General features: G+C 38.5%; 1 protein-coding gene across 4 annotated transcripts in view; it reads right to left on the bottom strand.

Annotated features, from left to right (window-relative positions):
* RUNX2 (RUNX family transcription factor 2) overlaps positions 1 to 24,961 on the bottom strand; it is a 234,194-nt gene that overhangs the window by 121,316 nt on the left and 87,917 nt on the right. For all 4 annotated transcript variants that reach the window (XM_056818340.1, XM_056818343.1, XM_056818342.1 and 1 more), the window contains one exon: positions 9,126 to 9,475. In XM_056818340.1, the coding sequence (XP_056674318.1) occupies positions 9,126 to 9,475 (350 nt within the window). The remainder of the gene's footprint in view (positions 1 to 9,125; positions 9,476 to 24,961) is intronic.

Raw genomic sequence — 24,961 nt, 5'->3', positions numbered from 1 at the left:
ATTACAAGAGGTGATGAGACCCTGAACTGGGTGGGGGAGGGGGCAAATGGCCAAATGAGTATAAAGATGGGAACCTATGGAAGAGATGTTGTGGAACTAGAACTAGAACAAAAAGCACTGAATAGAAATGTAGGATGTGGGCAAGTAAGGAATCAGGAATGACTCCACGATTGTGAATCTTGATGACTGGAAGGATGGCGATACCTTCAAAAGAAATAGAGAAGTTTGGAAGAAGGGTGGGTATGAGGGAAAACTCTAATGAGTCCTGATTTAGACATTCTGAATTTGATGTATGTAGTTGGAAATGTACGTAAGTGATATGTGACTAGACCTCAGGAGAGAAATTATGGGTAGACATGGCATCATCTCATGGAAATTATATGTGAATCCATGGGAGTTAATTAAATCAAGATTTCACCAAGAGATTAGTACTTTATTAAGCACCTATTAGGGACAAGACAATTTATTAAGCATGAGAAATACAAAGAATGAGATATGAAATATGTCCTACTCTCAAGCATCTAATTGGGGAGGAAGAAGGTTAAATTTAAAAAAAAAACCTATGATACAAGGTAGAAAGAAAAAACCTACTGAATCTGGAGTTGGAAAACCTAGAATATGACCCACCATGGGCCAGTTATTTAACCTCTCTAGGACTCAATGTCTTCATCTATAAAATGGGGCTGGGGTAGATAGTGCTCTGATCTCCCAATTCTTAATCTTATAATCCTGGGAGATAATAATGTTATGGTTTGCTGGCAGGGAGTATTAGGAAAGGCTTCTTTGAAAGAGATAAAAGCCATGTGAATTGTTCCTTCCAGAAAAGCTGAGACCTCAAAAGATGGCAATGAAGGTCTTGGGGAAGAGTGTCAGGGAGAGGGACATTCCAGGCATGAGAGACAAAGACTAGGAAATGAGAGGCAAAGCAGGGATATGCTGTACAACAGGTTCCAGAAGAACAATCTCTGTTCTATAGCCAATGGTCACAACCAATGACTCCTCTTGGGGTGCTGCCAAGAGCTATATGGTAAAGCATCAGAAATAATTATGTCCTTCCTTTTCCTTCTGGTCAATCCCTCCTTAGAAGACCATTGATGAAATCTTATTCTTTGATTTGAAGAGCACTGATTTATAAAACATTTCTTTTCAGGAATTCTATATGCATCTTATTATGTAAGAACATAAGTTTTGTCTGTGTTTGTGTGACTTGATGCTCCAATAAACAATCTATTTCTTGATGGCTGACCGTCTTCCAAAAACACAGGTACCCTCATGGTGCCAAATTGGGCTTGATAGTCTCCTGAGGCACTCAAACTTTTGGCACTATAGCTACCATCATGGATGAGGGTAGAGATAACAGCCAGTGCCATCATTCCTCCTAATTTGTAAACACAATCCAAAGCATCTGAATATCTTACAATGTCCAGAGAAGAGCTGACTACATATTTCAGTTTTCATTTGAATGTTTGGCATCCTGCAGATACTGCTTTAGTAGTGTTTGATTTAATACTCTGTGGTTTTCTTTGTTAGAGGGACAGGGATCAGGGCTTGATCTGTTATTTCAATGATATAGGGAACTCTCCCATGAGGAAATTCCCTTTTCAGAAGCAGGTCAGTACCCTCTCAATAACTCAGTCTTAGAGTTACCTAGTGATTTGCCAAATGTCACACAACTACTTGTGCCTGTGGCACTGGTGGGACTTGACTCCAAGTCTTCCTATCTTCACAGATGGTTCTCAATTCACTAATCCCCTCTGCCTTGCTTTTTCTGTGATTTAGACCACAAACTTCATTTGTAACTAATAAAAGAATTGTTAAAGAAAAAGAAAAGATGTGAAGAGTATATAGTATTAAGGATCAAAAACACTGGAATTTTAATTCCAGCCCTGCTACTGACTTGTTATGGGACCTCAGACAAGTCACTTGATCTATAGGGGCCTCAGTTTTCCAACCTATAAAATGGGAATAATAAAACATTCTCTCCATCTATTAAGGATTAATAAAATAGCATCTGTAAAATGTTTTGACTCCTTAGAAGAAAGATGTTATATAAATACTGAGAGGATAATTATGACATTGCACTCTGGGTAAGACTTGGAGGGCTAGTGCTGTATTCTAACCAAAGTCCAATTTGCACTAAATATAGCCTCTTGGTATAACCATCCCTTGAGGCTTCAACTTGGTATGTTATTCTTTGCTTTATATCCTGGGATAGTCTATAGTGTTGCTGAGAGGTATGGAATGACTGCTGGGTTTCACCCCAGACCTGGCTGCATTTCAGAGGGAAGTAAAGTAATTTCCCCAAATATAAGGTTTTTCAAGAACTCAGAGACATTATTATTATACTGCATATTTTTAACATAATGGATTTTTTTAGTTAGAACAGGAAAATTGATTCAATATGGGAATATATAAAAGGAAGGATTCCCTAACAGTAATATACATAAATTCACTTTGCTTTGCCTAAGCATTATAATAATGACCACATTAATCACTGGTAAGATTTATATTGTTTCATACAAAGCAAATAATATAATCACAAAATTTAAGTCTTCTCTAAATTAAACATAACTAAAATAAGGCAACTTTGCCTGAAAACTGCCAACTAATATGATTTACTGCAGATTTTCCCCTTTATGGTTAAAATTTAGGCTGATGGTTAAATATATTGTCTGTCTATATTTGTGGTATCAAACCAGGAGGAAGCCTAACTCTTTCCTCAAGATTTTAATATTTGACTTTATATAAGTCATAAAGTGTTTGTATAGATATGAGGGTTTTTTAAACGGTGTATTGGTTCCTGAAACTAAACAAACTTCCCCCATTGATGCTCTCAGCTATTCAAGAGTAACTGATTCATCAAAAAGAAAACCAAAAAATCAAGGGTCAGTTAAGCATTTCAATTACATCAAGTATTAGCCATCAAAATGTATTCTGATGGATGGAGTAAAGTATCTGTTGTATTGATTAGGAGAAAATATGGACCCTGAGCTTGTCCTGTAAATCTATCAGTCAATCAGGTGAGAGGTATTGTCTAAAAATACTACTATGGGACAATAGATAGTTTGGAATCAAAACTTTTATGCTTAATAAAAAAGCTTTTAAGAATCAAGTGGGCAAAGAAGGGTGTGCTATTCTGTCCTGGTTACTCCGAGGAGGACTACTTGCCCTTGTCCTTAGCTCACCTCAGAATAACAAGGTGCTGAGATCAAATGACAGTAAGCAGCCTGAACACACTAAGGTGCCCTCCAAACACTAGTCTGAAATTCAACATGGAATTCTGTGAATGAAACTGTACATTCCTTGACCTGAAAGAGAAGCAATGAATAAGGGACTAGCCGAGACCCTTAACTTTTTTTGTGCATGGCTATTCATTCAGGTTCTTGTGGGCTTAGTAAATGAAAATAAAAACTGTCCATGTGATTGCCATATTCAGAATGTGATTTATATCTAATTAATTACTCTTCCTGGTTCATATCATTTGGCACAGTGTGCTGGTAAACAATGCTGAAATGCAGTTCTTAACAACAGAGAAACTGACTGAGGCCTGTTTGCTGTAGTCTGAGCTGTTCAAAACATGAATTACTATACCAAAAATAAATATTCTAATGAAATCAAGGGCTTTATTTGTTTAGCAATGATTTCAAAATAATTTAAAGCAAAATACCCCAAACCAAAAAAAAAAAAAAGAATTCCACTTATTTTCAAAGTTTGAGCCCAGAATTTAAGGACAGCCAACTGAATTCCAGAAACAAAAAGTAAAGCAAACATGATGTGCCATTTTGCAACTTTAAAAATGCATTTCACAGAGTAGAATAATTGTATGGAAAGATTTTGACTCAAGCTGGCAATGTGTGTGCCAGGCATCAACTCAAGTGAAAATGTCAAAAGATCCTAAAGATCGGCAATCTGGGATTTTAAAAGTGTTGATGGTAAGGCCAAGTGGGGGTGAGGGGAAACCATATGAAAGTATATACAGTAGCTAATTTTCAAATATTCTTTTTCTGGTAATTTAAAAATATTTTCCTAGATGTCTAAACATATCTTTATTCTGCTCCACTTACCAATATAGCATATTTATCAAATTTAAAATATTAACTTTAAATAATCAACTATCTTACACTTAAAGGCATAAAATAAAAATTTTTCTTCTGTGGCTCTACAAATGGAAATTTACTATAAATTTACATAACTTTTGCATAACAATTCATATCTGTTTTAATAAACTATGGTTTTGGCTTAGGTACAAAGAGATCTAAAAGGCCTGAATATGTAGGAATGCAAATGTGCAGGAAAAATACAACAGAGGAGTTCAGGTGTAGCTTTTTAAATACAAAGAGTGTCCAATCATGTTGAAAAAATGATTTTGAAATGGAAATGCTTTAGTCATTTTGAAACTCTCCTTTCTGAGAAATACTGAAAGGACATCATCTAAAATGTCTAATTAGCTACATTTAATATGTCATGTCTAAAAGTGTTTTCATTACCCTGAGTTTTCTAGAAAAGTATTTTAGTGAGACTACTAAAAATATAGTCTAATGTACTCTAACATAATGCAACAAAATACTCTTATACTACTTTGTATAGAAAAAAAATACATCTGGGATTAGAGTTTCTACACTGTACTTCAGTTTAAAGCTATCTAGAAAAGCTAAGCAATGAATTATGAAAACGGATTTATAATGGAAATTTTGACAAACTAACTATAGTGCTGTAACTAGCAGTTAATTTAACATGTTTATTTGCTCTCCGTTATTTCTGCATAGCATTAACTAATGAGTTGAATTTGGAAGTTGCTTTTTCATTACTAGTATCATAGAGGATAACAAAGGGCCCTGAGCTGATAAATCTAACTATTTTAAGCTTTCAGTAAGAGGGCCTAGAAAGAAAAGTTAAAAATATTTATCTCCATTTCCTTGACACCTGGACTGACTAAACATTTCAAAATGCAAAGTTTGGTTAAAGAAAAAAAAAAGACGTCCTCCCCCTCATAAATAAATAAAGTTTGTGTTCATTGTCTACTGTCTTGTTTTTCCATTATATTATATATACCTAGTTAATTTAAATTTTGAAACTATTATAGGATTGTCCCCAAAAGCCTTTCCTTAGCATACATGCATGCTAAGATTTACTGTCAACATCAATTCATTAGTGACATCCCAGATTAACATATGAAGAGAGACAGGATCTATAGTAGTTTCCTATAAGTAAATTCTTTGATTAATAAAAAAGAGTTCTATCCATCTTTGGTGAGCATTAAAAAAAACAATAATCCATAGTACAGAGATATGTGAATTGCATATATCTTTCCAAATACTATTACCAAATTGCTATCTCCAAAGAAGGTATCTCATCTTAGGCTTCCAAATGTGCCTTGATGAAATACTCCCTCATTACAGGTAAACTCTGTCATAATGAAAAAGTATTCTGCAAATGTTTCTTACAATAAACTTAGGTCTTCTCTGGATGACTAGGAAAATAATTTGTATCTGAAATTTTGGCAAAATTCTGCATGTTTCCTAATACCTGGGTTTTGGCCTTATAGAGACCAAATATCCACATTTTTGGCAGAATTGTTATTTGCATTCAGATGTTTGTCATCCTATAAATACATAGGTGAGATGTGAAGAGAATGGAATATGTTTTTTTTAGGTTAGTTCAATTTAGTACTGTTACTATGTTGTCAATGAGTACAATTTACTGGTTGAGTATTTCCATCCCTTAAAAAAAAAAACACTTCATAATTGACTCTATCACTGAATGTGAAATCTGATTACAGCAAAGAATAAGATATAAAATATAATAAATAAATGAAATGCTGGGAGAACAAAAAAATCACTAAATCAATGAAAAAAGGGTCTGACTAAAATATTTTGTTTAGCCCCGTGTAGCATTCTACTTTTGAGGAGTTCAAACACATCTCTTAAATGAAGATATTTCTATGTCAGGAAAAAAGAGTACTTTCTAACCAAAGCACTTATATACAATATCATACCAGCATTAAAATGCATGTGGGAATAACTTGAGATTAATTTACTCTCCCTGATCTTTCATTTAGCATAGCTTATTGTTTACAGAACGGCAAACATCTGACAAATCTAGTCAAGCATCCAGATGTTTCAAATGTGCAGATTTCTGGCTTAAGAGAATATATATAGCCTAATCACTGGGATTTTAAAAGTTTTACTTCAGATTCTTGGTGCTGTGTAGACACAGCCTCCTCATATTTTTATTGTATGTTTCCAATAAATTAAAATTTTACAACTATTTAACATATTACATTCAAATCTAATGAGAATTCTGGGCCTTGGGTAAATGAGTCTTTTAAAAAGCCCTTTGAGATGGCTGGCAGTTTAAATATCTATTGTTCACAAATATTCCCAAATTTCCATTTTTCAGGACATAAAATTCTAAATTTTAAAAATGAGTAATTAATAAGGGAAGATGGCAAAGACTAAAAAACACCTCATGAGCCAGTTGCAAAGTGAAACTTGCCCCAGAGTGCAGCATCCCCTTCCCATAATGCACATTCTGATTTTTGTACTGATATTAACTTAATAGAAAAACCTATCTAGATAACCAGTGCTTTTTTAATTGACCTGGAATTTTCTTTCTTTCTACTTCCACCCACACACTTCATCTAAATTCTTGAGTGGGGGAAAAGTGATCAAGGACTAGTAGCTGCGATTGGCCTGTGGGAGTTTTGGCACCAGCGCCAACACAGGAATAACTGACATAACGTCCTCCTTTTTTCATTCCCCAAACTTTCCTTTCTTACCCTCTTCTGCATAGACAGTACCAATCTAAGGGACTCCAAGTACAACCTCCCAGAGTTCTGCTAATCAAGGGTATTGAAAATCAGCATAGCCTTTTGGGGGGGGGGGAATGCCTAGGTCAGGTTTTGGTTTGTTTGTTTGTTTGTTTGTTTGTTTTGGTTCTGCAACTGGGAATTCTAGGCCCCAAGGGTGACAACCTTTGTTTTCTCATTTAGAATCTCCTCTTTAGAGCAAGTCCCCAGCTTATCCCAAAGCCTGGGAAGGTGTTTCATTCCTGCCTCCACTGCAAGCAAGTGAGCCCTCATCTGGGCTGCTTCTCTCCGAGTTCCAACAGGCTGGGGACCACACACTCCTCAACCTGACAGGGTGCTTTCCCGAACCCAAACTCACCCCTAGAACTGATATTCTAACCCAGATAACGGTATTTATTAGAAGAACTAATCGGAGGGGCAGGGGGAAGACTGAGAGAGAGGACAAATTGGTAAAGCAGCAAACTCAGGCTTCTCCCGCGGTTGCCCGGTCCAGTTACCCCATCTCTCCAAGCCTGTACCTCTTCCCGCAAAAAGGTGAGGGGGTGCTAACCCATTATCTTAGCTCCAAGGCTTGTTGGAAGAGAGAGAGTGATGTAGAGAGAAAATGTGAACGGGAAAGAAAGAGGGCACAATGTTACAATGGCTAAACCAAGTTTTGTTCCAAACCTAAAGTTACTAAGTAGAATTTTCAAGTGATTTTTCCATCTTCTTCAAATGCACACCCCCTTCTCTTCCAGTCTGAGCTCTAAGGAGAAAGAGGAAATTGGGGAGGGGGGTGTTCAGTACGTGAGAATCTCTTCTCAGGCCGGGGGGACCTCCTGGGTAAAAGGGTGCAGAAATGGTTTTCACTTGGGTTCAACACGGGCGGAGCCCCAAGCACATACACATACCGTGCACTGAGGGGGTCAGACCCCAGCCCGCCCAGTCTGCTCTCTGCCCTGGAGCACCTCGGAAGCCTCTTGCTCTCCCAATTCCCCCTGGAACTCCACCCGCAGTCAGTAACTTTGCCCGACAAACGCAGGCAGTCTACCGCCGCCCCGCCTTTCTCTTCCCAGCTTCAGAGACAGAGCAAAGCCGGTCGCCAGTCGGGGAAGCCGGCACCAACAGTCCGCAGTTCCCTCAGGCGGTCTTGCCCTCCAGCTTCTCCCAGCCCCGGTTTCCTCCGGCCCTCTTAGTCTACCGTCAGTTCCCTAAAACCTCCTCGGGAGAAAATGGGTCTGCGTGCTCCTAGGCAAAGGTTCTAGGCATCCACACAGAACTCAGCCCCCGGAATGATCTTCCCGGCAGACCCCCTGGCATGTGAGATGGCACGGAGAGAGGCGAAGACGAAAGGGGAAAAGGGAACGCTCTGAATGTTTGGGGGCCCCTACTTTTTCCTAAAATTAAATAAGAGACGCTATGAAAACCGTGCGGGGGGTGGGGGGGAGGATCGGAAACCAAAAAGAATGGGTGCCCTTGCCGCCACTGCCTAAGAACCCATCTGGAAGTCTGGGCGAGGGAGGGGGAGCAGTAGGAACTGAAAAGTGGGGGAGTGGGTTGTAGGACCGAGGAGATTATGATGGGAACGGTGGAGAGGGGGCTGGTCCCGGGGAATCTTCAGATTAAGGGCCTGGGACCAGGGAATGTTGGTGATGCCAGGGTTCTTTGCATCTAGGCGACTAGAAATAAGTTTCATGGGACTAAGGAGTAGGACTGAAGCAAAGGCAGAGAAGCAGTGAGAAAGACCTGGAGAACGAGGGAGTGAAGGAGTAAATTGAAAGATTGAAGGAGTGAGAGGTCAAAGAAGGAAAGTGAGACGGAAGGTAAGGGGGGAGGTGGAGATTTGGAAAGGTGGCTTGGGGTCTAAAAAGGTGCACTAAACTACCCTGGTGGTAGAGAGAAGAAAGTGGAGCTGGAATGAAGGGAGAAGGGATTAAAAGGTGCATCACTCGGAGGTTAGGGGGACGAGTCAACCAGGAGCCGGAAAGTACCATGCCCTTTCTCAGTTCGGGTTAAAAGAAAGATACAATGGGAGTGATAGATCTCTGCTCAAGATGGGGAAGTCGGAGCGCTTGAGGAAGGAAGGCATTTGGAAGAACATTCCCCTTATGTCAATGGTAACTGGAAAAGTAGGATCAAGAGAGAATGCTTTGCCCTCTTCCGCTGAGGGTGTCTGGGGGAGCCAGCTTCCTCGAACAAACACACATAAACAGGTACACGTACACACACTGCCTGGTGATGGGGAACTCAGACGGGCTGCAGTGCTGGGTGAACAGGAGGGTGGATGCAAGGGTCAGAAGGGCAAGACAGCAGAGCTAGTCGTCAGCCCCTTCCTTACCTTGAACGCCACGGGTAGGGTCTTGTTACAGCGCCAGTGAGAGGGCAGTACGGAGCACAGGAAGTTGGGGCTGTCTGTGCGGACGAGCTCGGCAGGGTGGTCAGCGATGATTTCCACCATGGTGCGGTTGTCGTGCGGCGGGCGCAGCCTGGGCACCGCGGCCGCGGCCGCTGCCGCAGCGGCAGCCGCCGCCGCCGCCGCCGCCGCCGCCGCCTCCTGCTGCTGCTGCTGTTGTTGCTGCTGTTGCTGCTGCTGCTGCTGCTGGGCAGCCACTACCGGGCTCACGTCGCTCATCTTGCCGGGTTGCAGGCTGCTGGAGGGGGGGCTGAACCGCCGACTGGTGCTCGGATCTACGGGAATACGCATCACAACAGCCACAAGTTAGCGAAGTGGCCGGGGGGGAGGGGGAGGGGAAGCCGGGTGAAAAAGAAGGGAGAAAAGGAAACGAAGAAGGAGAGAACAGGGAGGTGGGGGCGGGGGGGGGTATAAGGGGTGTAGGCGTTGGGGTGGAAGAGATAAACGAGATCAAGTTCGATGGAGCCAAAGGCCAGGAAGAGTCTGACGCGGGGCGGGAGGGGTGGGGGGGAGTGGAGGTGCTGATCAGTTCGGATTGGCGGGGTGGGGAGAAGAGGACGAGCAGATCTTTTCCGGAGTCTTTGGAAAAACCGGGGGTGGCAGCCGAGAAGGGGCGCGGGGGTGTATGTGGCAGCTGGGGGTGGGGGGGCTTATGGTTCGAGAGGGTTTAAATGGGTCCCCTCGGACTCCTGGGTTCCTGGGTCTCCCTTGAGCCCCCCCTTCCCAAAGTCCAGTCCAAAGGACGGCTTCTTGTTCAGCAGCGCCCCGCTGGAAACAGCATAGCCCCGGGACTGCTTGCTGCCGCTGCTGCGGCCGCTGCTCTTCCCACAGCTGCCCAGCTGCAGCCTTCTCCTCCGCCTCCTCCTCCTCCTCCTCCTCCTCCTCCTCCTTCTTCGCCTCCTCCTCCTGTTGCTGCGGCCACAGATGCTCCCCCCCTAGTGTTCTAGCTCACTCAGATTACGGCTGCTGCTGCTGCTGCTGCCGCCGCCGCCGCCGCCGCCGCCGCCGCCGGGGCTGTTGCTACTCTCCTCAGCTTCAAGGCTCGACTCTTCTTTCTCTCTTTCTCCCCCCTCCTCTTCTCACTCTCTCACCACCACCTCCTTGCAACTACTTCTGCTTCTAAGTGCGAGAGTTTCCTTTTCCTTTGATTTTCAAAGTGCCAGGAGGTAAGTTGAGTCGCAGCCGATCTCTCTAGTCCTAATTTTGCATGGTTGCTGTACTGCTGCTGTCCACCAGCGGGGGAGAGATACCGAGGAAGACAAGCCGTGCTTGTCCGCCTATCCGTGCCGCAGGTTCGGGACACCAAGCCAGTTTTGGTGTCCGTAGATGTGAGAATGGCTCTCAGAGTTTAGAGGGGCTTTCACCTCTACTTGTCCTCTTCATTTCCCTTTTCCTGTCTCCCTTAAAAGACCGGGGAGCACTTTCCTGAACTAATGTATTTAGAAAGCCCAAAAGCTGCTGGCTTGATCCAATAGCAGTGAACTTTTCGTTTTTCTCAAGCGTCTCTGCTGACTTCTTCGCCTGTGTCTTGCTCTTGACCCGCGCCACCCCACTCCACTCCCATCACGGTCAAAAAGGCTTGATGAATAATGAATAAATAAATAAATAAATAAACACGTTCTTATTTATTTGTTTTTAAGGCCGAAAGGGGAAAGTAGTAAAATACTGATCAAAATAATAATTTAAAAAGAAAAAAAAAGGATGACTGATGACAGAGGATAAGAAATAAACTTTTTTTCTTACACGTTCAACCTTTGTGACTGCCAAAGAAAAAGGATTAAAAACAGTTGGAAAACTGTCAGCTCACTGGTAAATAGATTGCAAAAAAAACTTGGGGGGCGAGAAGACAAATCGGCAGTTTCTGATGTGTTTCGGACCCTGAAATCTCTGCTGAGTCTAAAACTGAATAGACTGAAACCCCCCCCCCCAATAATTTTTCTCTCCTCCCCCCAGCTTCAGTGAATGTCACTTATTTATTTGTAAATCAGAGTTGGGGGGACAACAAAGAAAGCTAATTCGGGTCCCCCCCAAAAAATGTGGTCGAAAGGATGAAGGATCGAGAAAAAAAATGCCTCAGTTTTTGTCCTAAAATGTGGTTTTTGGAGGCTGGGATTTCTAATGATTAGGTTTTTGTGGTTTATATAGACAGGACTCTCTGGCTAAGGCGATCATTATGCTGATGAGAGTCAGAAGCACGTGGGTGTCTCCAGCCAGCCCTCATACTCTGTAGCCTTCAAAATAAATACAGCAATGTGCTTCGCCCACAGAAGAAGGGGGGAGTAAGAAGGGGGACGCAAAGGGGGGGGGGGGGGTTGAATCTGTTGGAATCAATTTCATCCACAGGAAGGAGGGGAGCATTTTCTCCATTTGCTGGTTACTGCAGCTCTCCCGGCTTTTCATGAACACATTTTTTTTACCCCCAACAACTTGAAGATGTTGTTTTGCACAAAATGAAAATCATAAGTTGCCAGAGTTTCAAAGACTCCAAGTAAGGATCAGACACAAGCTACAATATTTCCTTAAGGGAATGGGAATTCTGAAACATTTTAACATAGAGTGCAATTGTTTTGTCAAATAATTTTTAATTACTTAAAAGTATTTACATATCCAATAGTAATTTTTAAAATGTTTAAACACCTCCCCCATACTGATAATCTATGAAAACCTTCCATCTAATTTCTAAGGCTTCGCTTCAATTTACTGCTACAGTTAAAAGGTTGAATTGTATTTAGGCTAGAGGGTCTGTGTTTGGAAAGTATTGAGGGCAAGGGAATGCAGCACGTGTGTGAGGGTCCTTGGGCTCTTGGTGGTGTTGACTTTGAAACTGATTTCTAGCCTGAGATAAACTCCGAGATGTGTTTTTAAAGCGACTCTGAAACAGGAATCTTCCCCCAGCCCAAGAAAATTATGAGAGCCTAAGAAAGAAATATATGAGTGTGTGTGTGAGAGATGGTTCACGCAAATCAGAGAAATAAACTTCCTGGGACCCAGACCGTCCATATTAAAAAAACAAACAAACACAGCTCCTTTGGGGGGCATTCTTTCTCCACTCTTTTCCAATTTATCTCTACTCTCTCCTTTCCTTTCCCCATTTTCCTTTTACCCTTTTACTAATTTAGCCTTTGTGCATCCGCCTCACGACCCCAAACCACACACATATGCATGCACAAACTTCCTCCCCTTACCCCTCCCTCTTTCTCTTTCTATGCCTTCCTAAAAATTGCTATTGCCTCTGACAAGTTGTCCAAAGAAGAGAAACATACAAATACCGCAGCTCTCACAAACTATCCCTGCTACTCCCATTGCTCCCTCACCCCAGATCCCCATCCCCAAGGCTCCCCACCCCCCGAATACCAGTTACCCTAGCCTAGCAGGCTCTGGTTTGGGGGTTATCCGAGTTTTTATTGTTCATCGAATTGTTTGTATGTCGGAATGTATGTTTTTTGGTTTATCTTTTTGGTCACAGTGGAGAGCTCTAATTCTGGGCACTGTTTACTGTTTGCAAACATCGTGGTCAGTTTTCCTATTGCCTGAGGCTACTGTCCTTGGAGAGGAAATTCTGTTTTATTTTTCAAAAAGCAAGATCTCTCTCTCTCTCTCTCTCTCTCTCTCTCTCTCTCTCTCTCTATCTATCTATCTATCTATCTCTGTCTCTTTCTCTCTGTCTCTGTCTCTCTGTCGGTCTGTCTGACTCACTCAAGCAGTACCATTCCCTCCAATGTCAGAGATCTCTCCGTATCAATCAAAATGAAATTGCGCGGGGGATGCAAAATGCGCAAGAGGGGAGGCGTTGCAGGAAGTGAAATTATTCCTCTGGTCTAAGGGAAAGAGGAAACTTAATAACCAGCAACTCAGATGAAAACCATGCCTCCTCCACCCCGGCATCCTTTCCCGAGGAGAACCTTTGAATTAGAAAGGTTGAAAAAGAATTTCAACACCCATTTTCAAAAGTGAGAAGGCTGAGCTTTTTTTCTTTTCTTTTTTTTTTAAAGGAAGATTTAGGACAATTTGAAAATCCAGCCTGGATTTAACCTCTTCTTTTCCTTCAATGTTTAGCCTTTCATTGTGTGTTCCTTAATGTCAAAGATCGAATGGGAGTGCTGAGAATAATAATAAAAGAGGCAGAAGTATAATTTAACCCTCTCTAGAATAGGATTCCTGGAAGCCGGGAAAGGCAATTAAGGAGAATTTAGTGAATGTCAAAATTATTTATTTTAATTAGTCACATCCGGTAGCAGAGTTTTATAGACATCTTACTGTCCTTCCCCTAATTCACATTTCAGTAGAGAGAATATAAGCATTTATTGGAAGGTACTTGTCTCAATCCCTTAAAATATCCTACAGTTATTTATAATGTGGAAATGAAATTTTCCACTGAATACTCTAACAAAGTTTCAGGTATCTGGCAAGGATGATTTTTCAGGCTCCTTGCAAAAATATCCTGCTGAACATTTACACTTTCAACTGGAACTGAGTGAAACCTGGAACGGATCTCTTGGCTCAAAGCATTATTTTTAAAGGAAGAAAAAAAAATTTAGAGATCCCTGAACAAAACCTCCCCTGGTAATAAAAGGCGCATATGAAAACAGTATGGAATTTTAAATATAAACGTAGATATAGAGTTATAGTTAAAACTTGTATGATCTCACAGTTTAGTTAGGATTTTTCTCCTCCCAGAAAACATAAGAAACACAACTTTCCTTAGATTCTTCTCAGAAAACACTTGTGGGTTCTATTTAATAGTGTCAGAAAGCAAAAACAGAAAATGTAGCAGCATTGAAAATTATATACTGGGATAGGCCTTCCGTGAATTGAAAATCCTCTTACTATCAGTGGATAGCTGGTGATTCTATTTTTTGGATTTTACTGATGAAAAAAGTGAGGAATGAAGAGGTCAGCTTATTTATCTACTCAAGTAAATTCAATCCCAGAAATGAGAATAGAACACAATGTCTCTGTATCCAAGCTGCTGGTCCTAAACTCTAGATAGTACTTTATAGTTTTGTGCTTTAAATTTCATTATCAAAATGGCAATGCATAAAAAGTCAACTTTAATGACTTTCCAAACAGGGTAAATCCCTAAAACATTTTTCAAGGTTATCAACTAATAAAAACTTAAAAGTTACTAAGCAGAAAAACCTTTCAGTATAATGGAAAATTACAGATGTATTGATGGGACCCCAAACTTAGTATATATCACTCAGGAAAGTTTTGTAAACAGGAATTCACTAAGAAAGCTTTATTTTATACTGGATGGTGTGATTTTATGGGCATAATCACATCTTCACTAGTGCTTATGATATGTATATCATTATAAACTGCCTTATACTAATAATAGCTAGCATTAATGTAGTACTTTGAGGTTTTGCCAAGTGTTTTCCATGTTAATTCATTTGATTTTTACAACAGTCATACAAATTAGGTAATATTATGTTGTTCCCATTTGACAGTTAAGGAAACTGAGACCAGAAGAGGCTAAGTGACTTGATAAAGGTCTCAGAGCAAGTATGCATCAGCATCAGTATTTGAACTCAGGCCTTCCAAATTCCAACTTCAGCATTGTATCTATTGTGCCACCTAGCTCCGAAAAAGAGAAAATATCTAAGGACCACAGTAGAATGTGACAGCAGTAAGAATCAGGTATTTCATATGATTGATCAAGCTGTCAACAACCATTTATTAAACACTTACTCTGTGCCAGGCTTTAGGAATACAAATTTGAGATAGTCCCTGCCCTGAAGAAATTTATATTTCACTAAGATATTCAATCTGTCTGCATACTGCCTAAACAACCCATTTAAAAATGAAGGATTCAAAAAAAGGACTAGTTATTACTTTTTGCATAGGATACTAAAATTTGTGCTTGACTGATATTTTTCACTGTTAGCTGGTTGTTTTGAATGTCTATTTTGCCCACACAGCTTTCATTTTTTATTAACAGATTGGAAGAAATGAAGAGAGAAGGAATCTGGATATTATATGAAGGTCAGGAACAGGGATCTTTGGTGGATGCCTTTTACATTCAGTCAACATCCATAAAATTCCTTCTTTCTAGTAAGAATTGTGCTAGGTGATGGGAATACACATTTTAAAAATGAAACAGTCCCTTCCCTTAAAGAACTTACATTCAGGTGGTAGAGTTATCTTGTTTTAGTCTTACAACAATTCTGTGAGCTAGATGCTATTAATATTATATTCCACATTTGACAGCGAAGGGAAATAAATATCTGAGAGAGTAAGCCACTTGCCCAGGGTCATACACTTAGTAAATTGCTGAGTCGGAATTTAAAGTCCCTGTTTTTTTCTGACTCTTAAGTCCAATCCTCTTTGATTCCATGGGTGTGGGTCATAGTTTAGATTTTAATTATTTTTTCACTAAGTCACTGTTAAGAATATTTTTTAAAGCATTTAATTTTTTTCTTCCTAAGCCATGAGTCCATCTACAGTTGTAATAAGAAAGAAAATAGTTGTAGTGGGAGATTCAGATTGTAATACTATTCACAATTATCTTTATTACCTTGTCTAATGCTTTATGCTGAGTCTTTTATAATAATAGTATGCAGTGTTAATATTAAGGCAGACTACTTGCTTTATGAACTTTAATTATTGTACTTTATCATCAAGTTGAACGCTTGTTTCATTTACCTTTAAATATGATGCTCAAAAAATGGTAAACTTTCCATTGGCCTAAAATAGCAATTTGCTAAGAAGTTATCCTGTTAGCATGAAAAAATACATAAGGTTTCCAAAAGTATATAATCTTTTGCCTGTTAGAAGGAGGAAAATAAGAGCAATGCACTTTTATAGCACATTAAAGTTGGCAGACCATTTTCCATACATGGGAACAATGATCAGTACTAAGTGTACAGTGTACACACACAATCAGCCCTGTGGTTGGTAGCATACCAAAATACTCCAGCAATTTTGGAAGGGTACTGAGATATTTAAACAGCATTTTGAGAAGATCTGCAATGAAACCAAGAAGGATCACCTCAAACTGAAGGTTCATTTTAAAAAAAATTATTATGGCACAACAATATACCATCATATTCATGTACCATAATTTGTTTAACTCCCTAATAGATCAGCACTTTTTTAGTTTATACATGATGAAGGGGGTGGTTTAAGATAGGCCTGAGAAGACTGTATGAAGAGATATAAAGTGAAGTGTGAAGAACCAGGAAAACAATTAATGCAATAACTACAGCATTATAAAAACAAACAACTTTGAAAGACTTTAAAACTCTGATCAATACAATGACCAATTGTGATTCTAGAAGATGTGATTCTAGAAGAAGATTCTAGGACAATAAAGGATACCATCTACTTCTTAAGTAATAAAGGTGGACTTTATTGCAGAATGAGACATTTTTACATGACTGATATGAGGATTTGTTTTGCTTGACTATGCATGTTTGTTACAAGTTTTGTCTTTATTTTTTTTTCCAGTGGGGGTGAAGGGTAACGGGAAGAAAGGGAAATAAATGCTTTTTAGTTGAAAAAAATTTTAATGAAGGTTTCCTGAATTTTCCTCTGTTCAGATATATTGCCAGTACACAGAAGATTGTTCTCTTTCTCTTCAATAGTAATTTTAAAACTATAGTCTGACCCTTTTATTATTGACTCTTTTACTATTTCCTGTGTCCCTTCTCCAGAATGAGTCATACACATCAAAACACTTTCACAAAGAATACAAAATCTACTTTACTGCAGGGTAAATTATATGTTGATAAACAAGATTCAGCTTTGTCCACTAGAATCTGGTATGCCTTCACAGATAAATCCAACTCCCTATTCTAACCTCAGTGAAGACAAGAGAATTATCTAAACTTTTGATTTGACCTGGTACTGTGCTCAGTATATGATAGGTGCTTAATATATTTTATTACATTTTGAACCTGTTTCACATCTGAGTTAACTTAGCCTCAAGTCATCCCTTGGCCTCAAGTCTTTGGATATAACAGGTTGTCTTTGGAAAGCATCTTTATTTAGAAGCCAGAAAGGCTTACCACTCAATTCCCCAAGGTAGTGGTTGTTATTCTATGGTAGTACCCATAAACTCTTACAGGATTCTTTTCCCTAAACTCTCCCTGTCTAGGTTAATTTCAAAATAATTTTCTTCCTAGCTTCCTAGCCTTCATTAAGTCCCATAAACAATCTTTTTTCATGATAATTTTCTGGCCTCAAATGATCTTCTTGAACCTCCTTTTTTCTATAAGAAAGAATTCTTTACATTATCTCTATCAAGTCATGTTCTCTTCAGGTCCACATTTTTTTTTTTGCTACAGAGCACTATCTCTCTGACCTCAAGACCTCTGCTCCACTGTTCTGTCAACTCTGGATCATTATAAAATTGCTTTCTTCAAAATTCTCATTTATGTATCACATCTTTAAAATAATTTTTGTCTCAAACAAATGAAATTAATTGCCATTAAGATAGGGATGGTCCCTGAAATTTAAAATTTCTTTTAGACTAAGTTTCTACATTCTATAATGGCCATTCAAGAACACACCATCCTCAGAGGTAACTTAGACAAAACATTTCTGCTAACTTCATATAGTACCCAATTTTTTACAAAAGATCTTTATCATTAATTAACTTTAGCGATGTACTTAAAATATACACATTCTCTTGGGAGAGGAGGAGAATATTAATCACAAAGTCTAATTATATAAAAGTCATTATTTTTCCATCAAGTTGCCTTCATATGGTTCTAATAGGTGGGAAATCAGGGCTAAGGGTAGACAGGACAGAATGGAAAGAGTTAGGACCAGAATGCTAAGTTGTCACTGCTAAGGAAAGAAAGGAGAGAGAATGAGAGAGAGCACAGCGCAGTGGAATGAGCAATGGCTGAGTTCTTGGATTCAAACTTTGCCTCTAGTATTACCTGTGTGACTCCAGGCAAAAATCTCCCTAGGCCTCAGTTTCCTCATTTGCAAAATTAAGGGTTTGGACCAGATGGCTTCTGGTTCACTTCTAACCGATTACCTGTTATCCTATGATCCTTGAAGGGCTTGGTATAAAATGTAACTATACAATTAGAGTATGTGGGAGTGTCCTCCATGGCCCCTTTTCAGTTATTCAATGATTCATTTGTCCTAACCCCAGGAATCTAACTCTCAGATTAAGAACTAGTTTTTTCCTCCAGAGAACATAACTCATTGATTTTAGATCTTCCTATTAATTCTTTCCTATTACTGACTAGTACTTCAAAACTTAATGTCAAATTTTCTTCCATAGAATGAATGAGTGAATCATATAAAACTGTTTGACTGTGGAGGTAACTTTGTTTAACTGAATGTCAGTTAAATAGTAACATTAAGTGAAGTCTGTAACAGCCATAAATCTTAAGTAAACTGTCTGCCAGTGATATGGACATCTTACATAAAATTCAATTAGAAGAATTCCCCTGTCCATGGTGAGGCTCCTAGAAAAATGGGGAAAGAACTAGATTTGAAATTTGTATCCCCAGCATTTAACACAGTGCCTGGCATATAATTGATGGTTAATAATTGCTTATTGATTGATTTGGAATAAAGAGATCTAGTTTTGAATACTGACTCAGCTATGTCTATCTATGAGCCTGAATAAATCATTTAGCTTGTCTGGTCCTTGATTTCCTCATAATCAAAGTGTGGGAATTGGCTATCTCCCCTCTACAGTCTCTTCCAGTTCCAAAACTATATTCCTTTAACTGAGTCTTTTGACAGAGCACAAAGTTAAGTGGAGATTTGCCAACTGTTTAATTTATTTAATGGAGTAGCTAATTCCTATACTGCAGATAATTGGGGGTGGTGGGAATTCTAGTCATCTAGATTGAAATCAGAGTGTCATCACTCTCACATCCCACCTATACAATTAGTTGCTAAAACCTTCTTCTCTCTCTAGGTATCTCTAATCTGTTTCTTTCTCTCCACTCTAGGTTAGGCCTTCATCACAATTCATCTGGACTTTTACAATAGCCTACAAATTGGTTTCCCTACCTCAAATTGAGGTATTTTTATACACATTTATACTTGGCTCCTTCATTCACACTCACCTCACATATGTAGTCAGTTACCAAACCCTGTTGTTTCTACCTTTATAATATATCTTGAATGGTTTTTCTGTCTACTCCCACAACTACCATTTTAGTTTAAGGCTTCATAACATTTCATTTAGACTTTTGTAATAGTCTCCCAATTGGTCTCTCTACCTTAAGTGTCCCTTCCCCACCCCACCATGCCCGCCCAGCTTAAGTCCATCTTCCACATAGCCAAAAAAGTGATTTTCTGAAAGCATGGGTTATTATTACACAGTATTCCCCTTCATGAACTCTATGATCCCATCAAACTTGCCTCTTTTGTTCTTCCTCATCCATAGTACTCTATCTCTTGTCTTCACGCTTTTGTCTTCCATACTTGAATGAGCTGTCCTCCATGCTCTTACTGCATGTTTGGGGATCACCTTTTTCATGAGGCCTTTACTGGGCCCCCCAGTTACTGATACCTTTCTTTACCCCCAAAACTACCATGCATGTTTTATATATACCTAGCATATGTGTGTGTGTGTGTGTGTGTGTGTGTGTATATATATATATAAGAGATGTACATAGATAGAATATATGCCACTCAAGGATAAGGACAGGGTTATTTATTTATTTATTTAAGTCACTAATGCTTGGCACAAAGGAGATTGAATTATATTGTCTGGAGGTCTACATTATTCATTAAAAGTTTGGCCAAAAAACCCACTTCTAGTTATTCTGGAATAGAACATTATTGTACATTCTGAAATGTTCATGAATAATTAGCAAATAAATTAGTAAATGTTATAAACAGTGATAAATAGGTAAGAAAAAGTGAGTGAGTTCTATAGCATATATGCTGATAATATTTCTGAATAACATCCTTTGATCTTTCATCTGAAGGTCTTTTCTCAGCTATACTTCAGAAAATTCAGTTCCACTTGCAAAACAATCCTTGCCATCAAAAAATTACATCCTGTTGGGACAAAACATTATTCATATAAAATCCATGTCAAGGAAGTTCTTAGTGGAAGGAACTATAGCTATAGTGATTACGATGGTCCTCTCATTGTAGTTAACACCTGGGATGAGCTTTGATGGAAGCCAGGGTTCTCAGGAGGAGAATGGGCCCTAAGTATGGGGGATATCATAGGAATCAAAGATAGAATTTCATGTATGGGAATAGCAAAAAGGCCACTGGGGCTGAAACATAGAGTGCCTAAAGAAGAAGAAATATTTACAGTTGGGGGGGTGGCATTCGCCATTGGAGAAAATATAATTTCTTCCTCATTTTGTTCTGAAAATTGAATTAACTCATCAACAATTATAAATATCAGTAAAAAGCCTTTCCCCCAACTGTCTATTTCCTGGTTATACTTCACATCGAGGCCAAAGCAGGAGAAAAAAAGGTATCAAATTATTCAACAATAGAAATTTGTTTTAAAAAATTACCAGAGTGTTTCCTCAGTGTTCTCATTATCTTTGAATGTTTAAGGTTCAGGAATGGATAGGAAGAACAAAATACAGAACTGAAAGGAATTTTAGAAATTGCCTAGTTCAAGCCCTTCATTTTGCATCTCAAGAAACTGAGGGCCACAAAAATGAAGAGACTTGCCCAAGATCACAACAGGTTATAAATAGCAGAACAAGGATTCAACTCCCAGCCCTTTGAACTAAATACAGCATTCTTTCTACCTTAATATATGAGAGCAGTGACTTAGGAAGAGGGGTGGACATGGTTGAGGGCAAGGTTGAGGAAGGATGGGAAGAGAGTGGATGATAAAGGAAAGATGGAAGAGGAAGAGAAAAGGAATGATTTGGACTAGGCCACAGCCTTGAAGGGAAGGAGGGCATATCATGGGGCATAAAGCCTGAAAAGGGATTAGAATATACCTTGCTTGATAGTCCCTCTACCTCATCTTGTACATTGATGAACATATAACAAAAAAAATTGAAAGCTGAATTTATCTAGCTAAAATTCAAGCCTTATGTAATTTTTATTTTAATCTTGACCTATCTGTCTTGGTGAAATTGCATTCTGGGAAATTGAGTTCTAGTTTATTTGTCGGAACCACAGAAAAATTCAAGAACAACTGAGTACTAAAACTAAAGCTAAGTTTTCCAAAGTAAAGAAAACTTTCTGTAAAGATATCACTACTAGACAAACATTCATGAAGAACTATTGAAATCCAATCTTATTTCTTTAATATAAAAATCCTAGCCTCAGCATATGTGGATCAAAGAAACAGTTGTCAGTCATTGATGGACAATAGCAATTTGGTAAAGATGTCTGAGTATCCTATGATCTTCATATGGATTTTGATTCTAATAACTCAGAATAATCAAATCCATTGAATCAAAATTTTGAGTCTGATTTCCTACCCTTGTTTCACAAATAAAATTCAACCCAATGAACATATTAAGTACCACTATGTGCAAAGCACTTCTTTTTAAGTGTTTATGTTCTTCAAGGACAATATGTAGCTAGGTATGTCTACCAAATCTGCAATTCTCAGGCTGATACAATTTTTTTCAGAGTCATTGAGATGAATATGATTGATTGAAAAATCATTAGAATACAAACCTAGGGGGCAGCTGGGTAGCTCAGTGTATTGAGAGCCAGGCCTAGAGACGGGAAGTCCTAGGTTCAAATCTGGCCTCAGACACTTCCTAGCTATGTGACCCTGGGCAAGTCACTTAAACCCCATTGCCTAGCCCTTACCACTCTTCTGCCATGGAGCCAATACACAATATTGACTCCAAGGCAGAAGGTAAGGGTTTAAAAAAAAATACAAACCTAATCCATCTGATTTCATCACAATGCAAAAGAAATGTAATGAAAAAATGATGAGTGCAATTAGGGCTAATAATTATTATTTAGATTGTAGGTATACTTGTTCCTTCATTTTTATCTAAAAATACAACCCAAGCCACAATTAAATACTATGAAGATGTGTTTGGTGCCACTGAAGATGGCAATTCTATTCCATGTACAAATAACAAGAATGTTTTCAGAAATTAATACTGAGTATACAAAATAGATGAATAAATTTGAAAGCTCAATTTTCCATTCTATGTCAAACAGACTAAGCTATCTTAAAGGGATGTAAACATACTAATCAAAGACTTGGAGAATCCTGATTGCCAGGTGCAAAGAGGTAGTGATTCTCTCATTCAAGCTCTGTGGCCTAGAACATTTTTGAAAGAAGGAAAGGATAAGCCTTGGTAGCAGTGATGCAGCCTGGGAATAGGCTTACCTATTTCCTCAAGCTTGTCATAAAAAGACCCTAAAAGTCTCATTAAAAAAAAAACAACTAAAAAGAGTTCCCCATTCAGATTCTCATAGTAGCATCATTTATAATGAAAAACTGGAAGCAATCTTAATAGGGTAATAGTTAAAATAAATTGTGGTGAAACAATGCAATTAAAACCACCAAGTGTGAGGACTATAAAGAAATCTGGAAAAGATCTTTATAAAGTAATGCAAAGCAGAAAAAAGCAAAAGCATAAGACTAAATTTCATATTATGACACATGCAAGAAAATTGAATGAGGACAAATGGAGGGAACACAGAAAGACTCCTAAAATAAACTTTGAGGGAATGACTGACAACTAATATTTTAAACTGAAATTCATTCACTTAAGTGTAAAGTTACAAAGCAGGCTTAATAATTTACACTGTTTAATTATGTTCATAATAAATTATCCTAAAAGATAGATGCATTGATATAACAATAGCATAGTTCACTATTTTCTCAAATTATTCGTATCTTTAAAATCAGTTCTTCCTTTACCCTGAAAAACAAATATTTAGCTAAACTAAGCCCAGATTCATGCCCTATCTTGACTATTTTGTTTTATTTGGGACTTCAGATATTAGGAGCTATTCAACAAATATCATCTGAAAGGGGCACAACAGAGGATGCCCATGAGAATGAAGGGTCCTGAGACCAGGCCATTGAATGACTGATTGAAGGAACTAGAAATGTTAGCTAAAAGCAACAACTTAGGTGAAAAGAGAGGTAAGTATAGGAGCCAAAAAGGAATACACAGATCAATGGACTTGGAGTCCAGAGACCTTGAGTTCTAGCCCCTATTCCATGTGGCTTTCAGCAGGTATCAAAACCTCTCTGAACCTCAGTTTCCATATCTGAAGGTCTATAAGAATCTATAAGATTGTTGAAGGGAAACATTTTGAAAACCTTAAAGAGCTATATGAATGTGAGTTGTTAAATTAAGGGCATTATTGGAAATCATGAAAGAGGCAAGAAAATCATCCTGGTTATGTTAAGCACTGAGGTGTTATTATAGATTCTTGAGAAAGAGGGTAGTATGATTTCTACCTATGTCCTTGTTTACCAGTAGGAATAAAAGAATAAAAGAATACTCTCACTTTCCTGGAAGATCCTCTAGTCCTTCCATACCTTATCCCTGCTCATGTTTCTTATTGGGCACATGAGATAATATGTAGAGCCATATCCATACCCCACATTAAAAGAGTGATTCTTTATTCTGTCATGTCATATTTTAGCAAGCCTAAAATCCCTGACAAAGTCGGGGGGAAACAGGTAGGAAAATCAAAATATTAGTGGTAAAAACAACCCCCCCCAAACAACAACAACAATCAGTGTGCTTCTAGTTGAGGCACTGTTTAATTAAGGTCTTTGGAGAAACTTTTATAAAAAGGTTGATTTAAACCAGGATGAATACCGGACTTATGGCAAAATATGAGACAAATGTTTGTCTTTCCTTTTCATCCAGGATTTCCATTCCTTTCTCACATAGTGAATTTCCAGAACATTTAAATTATTTTAGATGCTATTAAAATGAAATTGACTCTTAAACTCAATTCATATACTCTTACAATGACTATATATTCCAAACTTAATGTTGTTAATGATCTATTTGAAATCCTCAGTGGGATTAGAAATAAGAGAAGAATTTGGTCTATAGTATACTTGTGGAAAATATACTCTTTTGTGTATGTGTAACATGATTACCTGGTTATAATTTTTCTTTCAGAAGAAACAGAAATACAGATGATCTGTTTCTGATGCTGTAATTTTGGAAAAAGAAAGGATATGTCTTTTTTTCAATGTCTGCATCCCCTTTAAAGGAATCTAGTCCAGATTAATTTAATTAAAATACTTTGCCAACAGAATATTCTTGGAGCTTGCTTCAACAACTTCTTAAGTTGATCACTGATGTTTTCAGGTATGACCAATTCTTTGTAACCCCATTTGGAATTTTCTTGGTCCATCTACTGAAGTGATTTGCCATTTCCTTTTCCAGCTCATTTTACAGATGAAGAAACTGAAGCAAAAATGGCTAAGTGACTTGTCCAGGGTCACATAGCTATTAAGTGTCTGAAGTCAGATTTGAGCTCAGGAAGATGAATATTCCCAGCTGCAGGCCAGGCATTCTATCTACTGTGCTACCTAGGGGTCCATGTTGGATTCATTAAAAGCATCTTTTTAAGGTAAACTAGTTTCCGTGATTAGATATTTACAAGGGAATTTGGTAAGAAATTATTCTAATGGTATCACTAGGAAATCAGGCTTTACCAGGAAAAAAACAAACAATCTCAGGCATAAATACAAATTTCCTACTTGAGTTTTATTCCAGCACTAATATTATTTCCCTTTCTTTACTAAAAAATTACATGACTCAACAAACTACCTCCTCACCTCAAGAACATACTTTGTTATAAATTTCAAATAATTGAGAAATACAAGTCTCCTCTACAAATTAATA

This window comes from Monodelphis domestica, chromosome 2, assembly GCF_027887165.1.
Source record: "Monodelphis domestica isolate mMonDom1 chromosome 2, mMonDom1.pri, whole genome shotgun sequence".
Lineage (NCBI taxonomy): Eukaryota > Metazoa > Chordata > Mammalia > Didelphimorphia > Didelphidae > Monodelphis > Monodelphis domestica.
Note: the sequence above shows the minus strand (reverse complement) of the source record. Positions and strands in the feature narration are given on the sequence as shown.